This window comes from Lutra lutra, chromosome 3 (genome assembly GCF_902655055.1).
Source record: "Lutra lutra chromosome 3, mLutLut1.2, whole genome shotgun sequence".
Classification (NCBI taxonomy): Eukaryota; Metazoa; Chordata; class Mammalia; order Carnivora; family Mustelidae; genus Lutra; species Lutra lutra.
The window spans coordinates 13,487-27,467 of record NC_062280.1 but is presented as its reverse complement, the minus strand read 5'-3'; the positions used below and the strand labels follow the sequence as shown (position 1 = coordinate 27,467).

The window sequence follows — 13,981 nt, the reverse complement described above, 5'->3', positions numbered from 1 at the left end:
CATCTTTTAAGTAAGACCATTATGCCCGGGAACATGTCAAATGCTGCGATGACTGCATTCTAATGTTGACTTGTTTACATAAAAGTTGCCCCTAGTGATGCTAAATTCCTTAAGGGCATGAATGAGCTCTGATTTATCCTCTCATTTTTAGCCCTTAGAACAGTGCACGGCCTGCAGTAAACACCAACTAAGGATTTGTTATTCTTTTTTCTTAAGGAGTATTTAAATTACATAAGACTCTTTTTACCTTTCTTAAGTTTTAAAAGTGAGCATAACTTCTAACTTGATATATGCATTAAGAATGTATTTATCAAAATACAATTTCCCAACAATTTCACAAAAGACAACTCCAGTGTTGAGAAATCATTTAATAAAAATTACCTTTAACTTTTCTAAACTTCTCACTATTTTATATATTCTAATCACCTTCTGTCTTGGCTGGTATCTGTTCAGTCTGGAAAGCCCTTCTTTTTTACTCAACTGATTTCTTTCTTTGACCATTTCAGTTTTTATTTTCTGGGTTTTTTCCCTCTTTCTGGAGCGGTACTGACAAAAACTGCATATTATTATAGAACACAACTCTACTGTTTTGTTTTCAGTATCCCTCTTGATGATACCGAGGGTTTTCTAGGGGTGTCAGTAGAAAGGGAGGAATAGAAGATGAATGGCACCACCAAGGGTTAATGTTGTCAGGTTTGAACAAAGAAAAGATCCAGGTCATAACTAATAGCTCATTTTATATATATGAATTATATAGACATATAATCTGTAAGTATATGTAAATAGTTACATAAACACAGCTCATATCATTCACAATCTACTATTTGGGACAATAAGACTCCAGAAGAAACTTAGGAAGAACAAAATCATCCTCTATGGTATCCATCTCTAGAAGTAAAATCTGTAAGTAAAATCTGTTTGTTAAATCTTCATAAAATGTTAGTATTTTTTATCTGTTGTTTATAATTGTTATATTCACAGATAACACATTTTTTAAAAGATTTTATTTATTTATTTGACAGACAGAGATCACAAGTAAGCAGAGAGGCAGGCAGAGAGAGAGAGAGAGGAAGGGAAGCAGGCTCCCTGCTGAGCAGAGAGCCCGATATGGGACTCCATCCCAGGACCCCGAGATCATGACCCGAGCCGAAGGCAGAGGCTTAACTCACTGAGCCACCCAGGCGCCCCACAGTTAACACATTTTGATAAAAATACAGAAAGCAGAATGAGATGTTGGGCGGATCATGATACTCAGGAAACTTTCTTTAAAGTGGCTGAAGTACCCTTAAGACAAAGTGACAGCAAACGTGCCCAGGATCTCCCAGAAAACCCAGAGACAAAGGTCCTGCTATAGCAAAGAACTCATTACATTTATTCAAGATAGGACCTCAAATTTGGCCCTGTGTTTTCTCGGTAGTTTTGTTATCAATAAGTGATAGCTTCATCTGTTCTATGCTGTTCTTTTCAAGTTCTATTTTAAACTTTACATCAGAGTTCCATTTAATTTATGTCCTCTTGGTAGTAAAGATCTTTAGGACTCTATTTTAGGAAGAAAGATTTTTCCATGAGTAGTTCTCACTAACATTGAAAACATCTGGGGTTAATCTCAGAAATGATACTTCCAAACTATCCAAGAGGCAGGAGTGGTTGTTTTGAAGCCTAGAAAATGTTTTCTTTTCCACTACTACTTGGAAAACATGAGTCAACTGTATTTTTGAATTTTTCTCTTTCATTTGTAACTTTTTTTAAATTTTAAGGGGCATATTCCTATATATTATCAATTATTCAAAAAACCAACAGCTCAACTCTATTCTGTGATCTCCAGAGAGTTTTGTAATAGTATTTATTTTTTTAAAAGTCCTGATAATTTGTAATCTAGCTTTTATTCTAAAATAAAAGCTGAGTTTGATTTTAAAGATACCTACAGATATGAATTAAAGTATTAAATGGGAATATCATAAAACAATTAGCTTATATTCTTTACTTGCCCCCACGAAGGGAGTTTTGACCACCTTCAGAATTTCTTAGACAGCCACAACACAGTTATGGCTTTAAATATGAATGTCCAGTCAAGCCTTTGAGGGATTCAATTATAGTCAACACGGCCTTGATGATGTACCTGGGTGCAGTTTTTACATTTGTATCCTAATGGGACAGTGGAGGGTGCTTCTGCTAAGCAGGACAGAGAAAATCCCCACTTTACAATGGGCTCCCTGAGAAGGCAGATTTCCTTTCAGAAATTAACTATTGCAAAATTCTAATTTGAGACTATATGAATAATAACTCCTGAGAATCCTTTTTTTTTTTTTCTCTGCTTTTTAACAACAAAAAAGCAACATTGTTTAACCTGGTGTGTCACTGCCAATTGAACTCTTCTTTCTAGGAAGATTTGCTAGTACAAACTTCAGTAGATGAGAGTAGACACAAAATTAGGAACCCACCGTTGCTGAACTTTGATCTTACCATTGAAGCCATCCTGGTCCAGATATCCCAAAAGTGTTATGGCACCGCCAAACCTTGCAAAGACCTCAAGCCCATTCAGCTTGGTTGTCTGGAAGTCTCCTGAGGCTCTTTGCAGAGACACAGACACCTGCCCCACCTCTTGGAGTTTGCCATTAGAACCATGATCCATGAACAGAGGTGTTCCAATAAACACATCTGCATAACTAAAAGAACAGAATCTTCATCACCAAAGCAAGATCAAATTCCATCTATTAACAATGTTTTTTTGGGGGGCGCCTGGGTGGGTCAGTGGGTTAAAGCCTCTGCCTACGGCTCAGGTCATGATTTCAGGGTCCTGGGATTGAGCCCCGCATCGGGCTTTCTGCTCAGCAGGGAGCCTGCTCCCTCTACCCCCTCTGCCTGCCTCTCTACCTACTTGTGATTCCTGTCTGTCAAACAAATAAATAAAATCTTAAAAAAAAAAGTTTTTTTTTTCTTATAAAACTTGGTTTCCCTCTTTCTGTATCTCTAATAACCAAACTGAAGCATAGAATCATCTCAAACTCAAACCTTCTTCCAACTCCTATAAGGAACCATGAGTAATTCATAAAAATTACTTTATTCCTTCATATCATAAAAGCTACTGAAAGCAATTATGAACAACATAGAGGTTTTCTCATATTCATGATAAGGTTGCTTCAAACTGGTCCTTATAGAGAGATTAGCAGGAAGGGGACCAAAAAAAAAAAAAAAAGAAAAAAATGTTTAGTTTTAGTAAAGAACTCATAAACATGACAGGAAAACTGTTCTTGGAAACATCTTTTTAAACTTACTCATTGCCATTAATGTCTGTGGCAGCAACAGAAAATCCAAAATATGCAGCCATCTGGAAAACAAAAAGAAAATGAAATGTTTATATTTCCAACTAGTTCAGACAGTTAATATTTGTGGTATATTTATGAAACAGAAAGGGTTATTTTTTTTCTCTGCACATAGTGTTTCAATCTTAATTTCTTTTGTTTATACTACCAACACAATCAGGTAATGAGGCTTTTTTATGTTCCTAGATTTATGGGCAAAACATATCCTATATTATTTCAGTGTCTTCAACATATCCCACTTAAGTCCAAGTATAATAAATGCTCCTTCTTAGGCCTAATCTCCTATCTCCCTTCCTCTCCACTACCCAACAGGTGCCAGAAACAGACACACCTTCAGAAAGACATATAGTCACAGACAGAAGTTTTAAATGAGCCCAAGAAGTTATCAGTGGGAGTTTATGCAGTAAAGATAATAGATAATAAATATTAATAGATCATAATTGGTTCTCCCTATGTGAAAAAAAAAAAAAACCTGCTACTTTCAAGAAATCACTGTTTAGAGAAATATTGGATTGACTAAGTTATTTTTTAAAAATTTTTATTTAACATATAATGTATTGTTAGTCCCAAGGGTACAGGTCTGTGAATCGCCAGGTTTACACACTTCGCAGCACTCACCATAGCACATAACTTCCCCATTGTCAATAACCCCACCACCGTCTCCCTACTCCGCTCCCCCCAGCAACCCTCAGTTTGTTTTGTGAGATTGAGTCTCTTATGGTTTGTGTCCCTCCCAGTCCCATCTTGTTTCATTTATTCCTTTCCTATCCTCCAAACCCCCCACATTGCATCTCCACTTCCTCATATCAGGGAGTTTATATGATAATTGTTTTTCTCTGATTGACTTATTTCACTAAGCATAATACCCTCTAGTTCCATCCACGTCATCGCAAATGGCAAGATTTCATTTCTTTTGATGGCTGCATAGTATTCCATTGTGTATATATACCACATCTTCTTTGTCCATTCATCTGTTGATGGACATCTAGGTTCTTTCCATAGTTTGGCTATTGTGGACATTGCTGCTATAAACATTCGGGTGCACATGCCCCTTCGGATCACTATGTTTGTATCTTTAGGGTAAATACACAGTAGTGTGATTGCTGGTCGTAGGGTAGCTCTATTTTCAACTTTTTGAGGAGCCTCCATGCTGTTTTCCAGAGTGGCTGCACCAGCATGCATTCCCACCAACAGTGTAGGAGGGTTCTCCTTTCTCCGCATCCTCGCCAGCATCTGTCATTTCCTGACTTGTTCATTTTAGCCATTCTGACTGGTGTGAGGTGCTATCTCATTGTGGTTTTGATTTGTATTTCCCTGATGCCGAGTGATATGGAGTACTTTTTCATGTGTCTGTTGGCCATCTGGATGTCTTCTTTGCAGAAATGTCTGTTCATGTCCTCTGCCCATTTCTTGATTGGATTATTTGTTCTTTGGGTGTTGAGTTTGATAAGTTCTTTATAGATTTTGGATACTAGCCCTTTATTTGATATGTCATTTGCAAATATCTTCTCCCATTCTGTCAGTTGTCTTTTGGTTTTGTTAACTGTTTCCTTTGCTGTGCAAAAGCTTTTGATCTTGATGAAATCCCAATAGTTCATTTTTGCCCTTGCTTCCCTTGCCTTTGGTGATGTTCCTAGGAAGAAGTTGCTGCACCTGAGGTCAAAGAGGTTACTGCCTGTGTTCTCTTCAAGGATTTTGATGGATTCCTGTCTCACATTGAGGTCCTTCATCCATTTTGAGTTTATTTTCATGTGTGGTGTAAGAAAATGGTCCAGTTTCATTTTTCTGCATGTGGCTGTCCAATTTTCCCAGCACCATTTATTGAAGAGGCTGTCTTTGTTCCATTGGACATTCTTTCCTGCTTTGTCAGAGATTAGTTGACCATAGAGTTGAGGGTCTATTTCTGGGCTCTCTATTCTGTTCCATTGATCTATGTGTCTGTTTTTGTGCCGGTACCATCCTGTCTTGATGATGACAGCTTTGTAATAGAGCTTGAAATCTGGATTGTGATGCCACCAACTTTGGCTTTCTTTTTCAATATTCCTTTGGCTATTCGAGGTCTTTTCTGGTTCCATATAAATTTTAGGATTGTTTGTTCCATTTCTTTGAAAAAGTTGATCGGATTTTGATAAGGATTGCATTAAACGTGTAGATTGCTTTAGGTAGCATAGACATTTTCACAGTATTTGTTCTTCCAATCCATGAGCATGGAATATTTTTCCATTTTTTTTTTTTTTGTGTCTTCCTCAATTTCTTTCATGAGTACTTTATAGTTTTCTGAGTATAGATTCTTTGCCTCTTTGGTTAGGTTTATTCCTAGCTATCTTATGGTTTGGGGTGCAATTGTAAGTGGAATTAACTCCTTAATTTCTCTTTCTTCTGTCTTATTGTTGGTGTGTAGAAATGCAACTGATTATGTGCATTGATTTTATATCCTGACACTTCACTGAATTCCTGTACAAGTTCTAGCAGATTTGGAGTGCAGTCTTTTGGGTTTTCCACATAAAGTATCACCTTCACTCTGCAAAGAGTGAAAGTTTGACTTCTTCTTTGCCGATTTGGATGTCCTTAATTTCTTCTGTTGTCTGATTGCTGAGGCCAGGGTTTCTAGTACTGTTGAATAGGAGTGGTGATAATGGACATCCCTGCCATGTTCCTGACCTTAGTGGAAAAGCTCTCAGTTTTTGGGTTTTTGATAGATGGCTTTGATGATATTGAGGTATGTGCCCTCTATCCCTACACTTTGAAGAGTTTTGATCAGGAAAGGATATTGTGCTTTATCAAATGCTTTTTCAGCATCTATTGAGAGTATCATATCGTTCTTGTTCTTTTATTATTGTATTGTATCACATCGATTGATTTGCGGATGTTGAACCAACCTTTCAGTCCTGGGATAAATCCTATTTGGTCATGGTGAATAATCCTTTTAATGTACTGTTGGATCCTATTGGCTAGTATTTTGGTGAGAATTTTCACATTTGTGTTCATCAAGGATATTGGTATGTAATTCTCTTTTTTGATGGGGTCTTTGTCTGGTTTTGGGATCAAGGTAATGTTGGCCCCATAAAATGAGTTTGGAAGTTTTCCTTCCATTTCTATTTTTTGGAACAGTTTCAGGAGAATAATAATTCTTCTTTAAATGTTTGATAGAATTACTCTGGGAGGCCATCTGGCCCTGGGCTCTCATTTTTTGGGAGATTTTTGATGACTGCTTCAATCTTCTTACTAGTTATGGGTCTGTTGAGGTTTTCTATTTAATCCTGGTTCAGTTATGGTAGTTTATATGTCTCTAGGAATGCATTCATTTCTTCCAGATTATCAAATTTGCTGGCGTATAGTTGCTTATAATATGTTCTTATAGTTGTTTGTATTTCTATGGTGCTGGTTGTGATCTCTTCTCTTTCATTCATTATTTTATTAATTTGGGTCCTTTCTCTTTTCTTTTTGATAAGTCTGGTCAGGGGTTTATCAATCTTATTAATTCTTTCAAAGAACCAGCTCCTAGTTTTGTTGATTTGTTCTATTGTTTGTTTGTTTGGTTTCTATTTCATTGATTTCTGCTCTGATCTTTATTCTCTTCTCCTGCTGGGTTTAGGCATTCTTTGTGTTCTTTCTCCAGCTCCTTTAGTTTAGGGTTAGGTTGTGTATTTGAAACCTTTCTTGTTCTTGAGAAAAGCTTGTATTGCTACATATTTTCCTCTCAGGACTGCCTTTGCTGTGTCCCACAGATTTTGAACCATTGTGTTTTCATTATCATTTGTTCCCATGAATTTTTTCAATTCTTCTTTAATTTCCTGGTTGACCCATTCATTCTTTAGAAGGATGCTGTTTAGTCTCCATGTATTTGGGTTCTTTCCAAACTTCCTCTCGTGATTGAGTTCTAGCTTCAGAGCATTGTGGTCTGAAAATATGCAGGGAATGATCCCAATCTTTTGGTACCGGTTGAGACCTGATTTGTGAGCCAGGATGTGATCTATCCTGGAGAATGTGCCATGTGCGTTAGAGAAGAATGTGTATTCTGTTGCTTTGGAGTGGAATATCTGTGATGTCCCTCTGATCCAGTGTGTCATTTAAGGCCTTTATTTCCTTATTGATCGTTTGCTTGGATGATCTGTCCATTTCAGTGAGGGGAGTGTAAAGGTCCCCTACTATTATTGTATTCTTGTTGATGTCTTTCTTTGATTTTGTTATTAATTGGTTTATACAGTTGGCTGCTTCCATGTTAGGGGCATAGATATTTAAAATTGCTAGATCCTCTTGTTGGACAGACCCTTTGAGTATGATATAGTGTCCTTCCTCATCTCTTATTATAGTCTTTGGTTTAAAATCTAATTTCTCTGATATAAGTATTGCCACCCCAGGTTTCTTTTGATGTCCATTAGCATGGTAAATTGTTTTCCACCCCCTCACTTTAAATCTGGAGGTGTCTTTGGGTTTCCATGAGCTTTGGTTTCTTGTAGACAGCATATTGATTTTTTTTTAAATCCATTCTGATACCTCTGTCTTTTGATTGGGACATTTAGCCCATTTACATTCAGGGTAACTATTGAGGGATATGAATTTAGTGTCATGTATTGCCTGTAAGGTGACTTACTGTATATTGTCTCTGTTCCTTTCTGGTCTACTACTTTTAGACTCCCTCTTTGCTTAAAGGACCCCTTTCAATATTTCACGTAGAGCTGCTTTGGTGTTTACAAATTCTTTCAGTTTTTGTTTGTCCTGGAAACTTTTTATCTCTCTTTTTATTTTCAATGATAGCCTAGATGGATATAGTATTTCTGGCTACATATTTTTCAGGTTTAGTGCTCTGAATATATCATGCCAGCTCTTTCTGGCCTGCCAGGTCTCTATGGATAAGCCTGCTGCCAATCTAATATTTTTACCATTGCATGTTACAGACTTCTTTTCTCAGGCTGCTTTCAGGATTTTCTCTTTGTCACTAAGACTTGTAAATTTTACTATTAGATGACGGGGTGTGGACCTATTCTTATTGATTTTGAGGCAGGTTGTCTGCACCTCCTGGATTTTGATGCTTGTTCCCTTTGCCATATTAGGGAAATTCTCTACAATAATTTGTCCCAATATACCTTCTGCTCCCCTCTCTCTTTCTTCTTCTTCTGGAATCCCAATTATTGTAATGTTGTTTCGTCTTATGGTATCACTTATCTTTTGAGTTCTCCCCTCATGGTCCAGTAGTTGTTTATCTCTCTTTTGCTCAGCTTCTTTATTCTCTGTCATTTGGTCTTCTATATCACTAATTCTCTCTTCTACCTCATTTATCCTAGCAGTAAGAGCCTCCATTTTTTATTGCACCTCATTAATAGCTTTTTGATTTCAGCTTGTTTAGATTTTAGTTCTTCTATTTCTCCAGAAAGGGCTTTTATTTCTCCAGACAGGGTTTCTCTAATATCTTCCATGCCTTTTTCAAGCCCAGGTCGTACCTTAAGAATCATTATTCTGAACTCTAGATCTGACATATTACCAATGTCTGTACTGATTAGGTCCCTAGCCTTCAGTACTGTCCCTTGTTCTTTTTTCTGTAGTGAGTTTTTCTGCCTTGTCATTTTATCCAGATAAGAATATATGAAGGAGTGAATAAAATACTAAAAGGGTGGCAAAGACCCCAGGAAAATGTGTGTTAGCCAAATCAGAAGAGACCCCAAATCATGGGGGGAAGAAAGGGGATAAAAAGAAGTTTAGGGAAAAAAAAATAAAAATAGAAAAAAGAAAAAAAAGAAAAAAGAAATATATATATTAGACTGGTGAATAGAACAGAGCCACCCACTTAATTTTGGGAACATTTTGGTCTCTTAGTAAAAACTACCTCCCAAAATTTAAAAGAAAGAAAGAAAGAAAAAAATATATATATACACACACAAAATAATGGTAAACATGATGAAGGGATTGAATATGACTATAAAGATGAAAATTTATTTTATTTTATTTTTTTAAAATATTTTATTTATTTATTTGACAGACAGAGATCACAAGTAGGCAGAGAGGCAGGCAGAGAGAGAGAGGTGGAGGCAGGCTCCCTGCGGAGCAGAGAGCCCGATGTGGGGCTCGATCCCAGGACACTGGGATCATGACCTGAGCTGAAGGCAGAGGCTTAACCCACTGAGCCACCCAGGCGCCCCATAAAGATGAAAATTTAAAAAAAAATTCTAAAAAAGGAGTTGATAGGTTGGTTGGGAAAAGAAAGAAAAAGAAAGTGGAAAGAACTTGCTCAGGTTGGAGACTAGAACAAAGCCCTGTGCTAGATTTAGGGTATATTTTGATCTATTAGTAGAAGTTGTATCCCAAATTTTTTTAGAAGGAAAAACCCTATGTGTATACAAAAAATAAAGTTGGATACAGTGAAGCATAAAATATGACTATAATAATGAAGGTTCAAAAAGATTTTTTTAAATGAAAGGTATTGTTAAGATAAACTACTTAAAAAACGTTAAATGAGGAAGGAGTAAAAGTTAAAAAAATTAGAATAAGAAAAAATAAAACAAAAAAATATTAGCTAACTTTGCAAGACTAAAGAATCATGGGGAGAAAGCCATGAATTCCATGCTTTGCTTTCTCCTCCTCTGGAATTCCACTGTTTTCCTTGATAAGTGAACTTGGTATTGGCTAGATTTCTTGCGGATCTTCTGGGGGAGGAGCCTGTTGTAGTGATTCTCAAGTGTCTTTACCCAAGGCAGAATTGCCCTGCCCTTACCAGAGGTCAGGCTAGGTAATCCACTCGGGTTTGCTTTCGGGAGGTTTTGTTCCCTGAACACTTTCCGTAGAGTTCTGAAGGAAGGGAATGAAAATGGCAGCCTCCCAATCTCCAGCCCAGAGGAGCCAAGAGCTTGGGGCCCCACTCCTCAGTGTGCCCTCAGAAAAAAGCACTCAGTCACTCCTATCTCCCTGGCCTCTTGCCGCGCTCCAAGCTCACCCAGCCTGTGACCAAGCATCTCTGTCTCTGGCACACAGCCCTGCCTGGAGTCTCCAAACCCAGCTGATCCCTGCACTCTTACAGGGGGGTGTGGATCTGGCACTTGTGGGGTCCCTGCTCAAATAGTAGTGGTCTGACTGTGCCACAGATCACAGTTTAAGGTAACCCCGAGTTGAGAGCTCACTCTTGGGCTCCATCTCCATAGCCAGCTTCCCCTCTCTAATACCTGTGAGCTCCGCAACACTCAGACACCCAAAATCCTTCTGTGACCCCGCAGGACCTGAGACAACACTGTCCCCACATGGGCTCCAGCCCCGCTTAGCCTCTGGAGTGATGTCCCTCAGTGGAGCAGATTTTTAAAAGCTCAGATTTTGTGCTCTGTTGCTCTGCCACTTGCTGGGAACTGGCCCCTTCCCCCACAGTCTATCTTCCCATCACTTTGGATTCACTTTTCCGCAGGTCCTACCTTCCAGAAAGTGGTCGATTTTCTGTTTCTAGAATTGCTGCTCTTCAATCTCCTGTTGGATTTATAGGTGTTCAGAATGGTTTGGTAAACTATCTAGCTGATCTCCTGCTACCTGATGTCATCTCAGCCGCTACTCCTCTGCCATCTTGACTCCTCCTCCTGGAATGGCTTTGTTCTTGTCTCATGTCTCAATTGATGACTTGCCAGTGGCTTTGCTTTTAAGCACACACAGTACAAATGTTTTTGGATTTATTACAGGATTACATGGAGAGTGAAGGAATGTCCTTTCCCCCGCTACAGGAGACTGTGGCCATGACAGAACAGCCCAGCTGGAAATAAACATATAAAGAAAAGTTCTAAAGATAAGGCAACATGCAAAACAACGAAGATAGATGACAGTTTAATGATGAATGACAGTGAGGAATGAGTTGACAAACCAAAAAAAGAGAAGTTAGCAAATCTTCTAAATTTTGACTAATGGAGCTAACAAGAGGAAATGATGGGCATGAACCCCATGCCTCCAGATTGGGGACCTCTGAGCCACCCCCCAGGATTCTGTCTGACATCTGGGAAGAAACCAAGCTGTTTGGAGCTGTGCAGAACCCTAAGAGTTGAAGAAACCTGCATGACCCCCTAAAGCTGGTTCATCGTTGGCGCCCTCCCGGCCACAAATCCAGAGCCTGACACACCGTCTGAACTCTGCCCTCTATTCAGCCACCCGTGGATCACACCTCAGCACTGGCAGATTGGGCCTGACATGCCCCTAGGACCTAACCCTAACCCAAGTTTGGGTTTTCAGTCTTTAGTCCCCAGAGGCCTGGCCCCAAGCCTCCAGATTGGGGCCCCTGAGCCACACCCCAGGACTCCGCCTGCCATCCAGGAGGAAATCGTGCCATTTGGAGTTTAGCAGAACGGTCAGCGAGGGAGGAACCTGCATGCCCCCTGAGGACAAACCACCTTTGGTGGCCACTTTGGCCACAAACCCGGAGCCTGCTGCACTATATGACCCCTGCCTTCCACTGAGACCCCCAGGGCTCCTGCTTCAGCAGGGGCAGATCAAGCCCAGAATGCCTCTAGGCCCTAACCCTAACCCTAGGTTGGGTTTTCAGGCTTCCATCCCTAGAAACCTTGTCCCCAAGGCCTCCAGGTTGGGGACACCTGAGCCACACCCCAGGAGTCTGCCTGCCACCTAGGAAGAAACCGTGCCCTTTGAAGCTGCACAGAACCCTCAGAGAGGAAGAAACCTGCATGCCTCCCTAAAGCCACCCCCACCATCAATGGTCCCCCTGGCCATAAACCTCAGTTCTGCCCCACTGCTGGACACATTCCCTCAACTCAGCCCTGAGGGGAGCCCGCATCAGCGCCAGCAGATAGGGTCTGCCATGCCCCTAGACCATAACCCTAAGCATAAGTTGCATGGTCCTCCTGGGTGGTAGGCAGAGTCCTGGGGTGTGGCCCAGAGGTCCCCAGTCTGGAGGGACAGTGCCAGTGTGGCTTTAGACCTGTGGAGGGTTTGTGAGCAGCATTAGGAATCTGTGGAAGGCCCGGCAGTGCTGATTCACACCACTGGAGGGCGTGATGAGCTGTGGCGCACAAGAGCGTGGTACGGTGCAATGCTGCTTGCCACCACTGGAGGCAGTGCCGAGCTGCAGTAGGAGACAAGGGATGGTGCGAATTTAAAGACGGTCGCCACTGGAGGGCGTGGTGAGCTGTGATGGGAGTGTCACTTTAAGGCTTGGCAATGCCGCTTGCCACCACTGGAGGCAGTGCTGAGCTGCCGTGGCAAACACACCAGAAGAGGAGTCGGTGCAGCCTGCTGGCTCTGAGGGCAGTGGGGAGGTGCTGGGCGAGAGACCCTGAAACGTGAGGCACTGCAGTTTGTTTTCACAGGACGGAGTGTTGAGCTGAAGACTCTGTTTCCCCAGGCTCAAGAGTGGTGGTGACAACCGCTGGAGCTGGACCCACTCAGCACTGTGACAACCGCTGGAGCTGGACCCACTCAGCATTGTGCCCTTTGCCCCAGGTTGGATGGGAATGTGCTGTCAGGATGGCTCAGGAGGGTCTTCCCAGTGGGGGTCTGGGGCCGGGGGAACCAAACTCGACCCATGGTGCCTTTGGAACCGAGGAGTTGGGTGTTTGTTTGGAAGAGTCTATTTGCTTCTCCAAAAAGGACAAGGGCATTGGCCGGCTTAATACAGAAGTGAATGACCATTTAGGACAAGCATGTGTCTCTCCTTCTCCCAGGAATCAGAGCAGGTGTGCAGGCTTTAGGTGGGAGGACCCCTGCTTATCCGCACCTGACAACCCTTCCTCGCTCTGGCTCCATGAGACCTGAAGTTTGGAAATCAGCATCTGAGTCAGTCATGCCACTTGTCCCAGGACGTCAGCGTTAGGGTCTCCCTGTCCATGCCCGCACAGAGCCCATTCTCCTCCAGTAACCAGAGTGATCCTTTTGCAGCATAACCTTTGGGCCTCTCTGTGGTTAGCTCCCCTCTCCCCCGCCCCCCAGTCTCACCTCTCCTGCTGGGTCCCTCCCTTCTATGGGCATCCAGCAGTGTGGTTTCCCACAAGTCCCTCAGGCTTGAATCTAAGCCATTGCATACGCTGTGCCTCTGCCAAGAGCACGGTTCTCTCCTCCTGCTTCACGTCTGGTTTGTTTCCCGATTGGCTGAGCCTCAATTTGCCCCCTGATGGCCTGGCTCATGCCTGCTGGGTGTGTGTGTGCTTCCCCCCACTTAAATGTGGAGCTGCATGGGTTTCCAACCTTCTAAGCCTCAGAGTCCCCTTTGTAAGATGGAGTGCTAATGGCCCCCATCTCTGGGAGCAGGAGGTAGGGAGGCCCCATGGGCGGACTCACTGAGGATAGGCTGGGAGAGTGGCTGTTGCTTAAAACAGTCCAGAGCCTGCCCCCTTGAAGAAGGTGTACATGTTCACAGGCCCCAGCTCTGTGGTCCTGCTGCCAGCCTCTGACAGTGAAACTCCTCATACCCTGTCCCTGTCCCTATAGCTTCCTGGACCTGTTCTTGGAGGCATTGGAGAAGCCCGTCATGGTGGGACACAGGGTCACCTGCTACACCTTCACCGACCAGCCGGCTACCAGGACCATGTGCCCCTCTAGGAAGGCTGAAAGATAGTGGTCCTCATGGTGGGACACAGGGTCACCTGCTACATCTTCACTGACCAATTGCTAACCGGGCCCTTGTGCCCCTCCTCCCCCAGGGAGAGCTGGAGGGTGGTGGTCCTCAAGGTCTGTGGTGCCCCACA

At 41.9% G+C, this 13,981-nt stretch overlaps 1 protein-coding gene across 1 annotated transcript in view; it reads right to left on the bottom strand.

Annotated features, from left to right (window-relative positions):
• The window catches only part of LOC125094948 (integrin alpha-V-like), a 45,444-nt gene extending 32,721 nt beyond the window's left edge, over nt 1-12,723 (bottom strand). Inside the window, 4 exon segments of the mRNA XM_047720631.1 lie at nt 2,464-2,666; nt 3,276-3,328; nt 12,220-12,363; nt 12,445-12,723. Coding sequence (XP_047576587.1) covers nt 2,464-2,666; nt 3,276-3,328; nt 12,220-12,363; nt 12,445-12,723 — 679 coding nt within the window.
• Nucleotides 12,724-13,981: the final 1,258 nt, after the last annotated feature.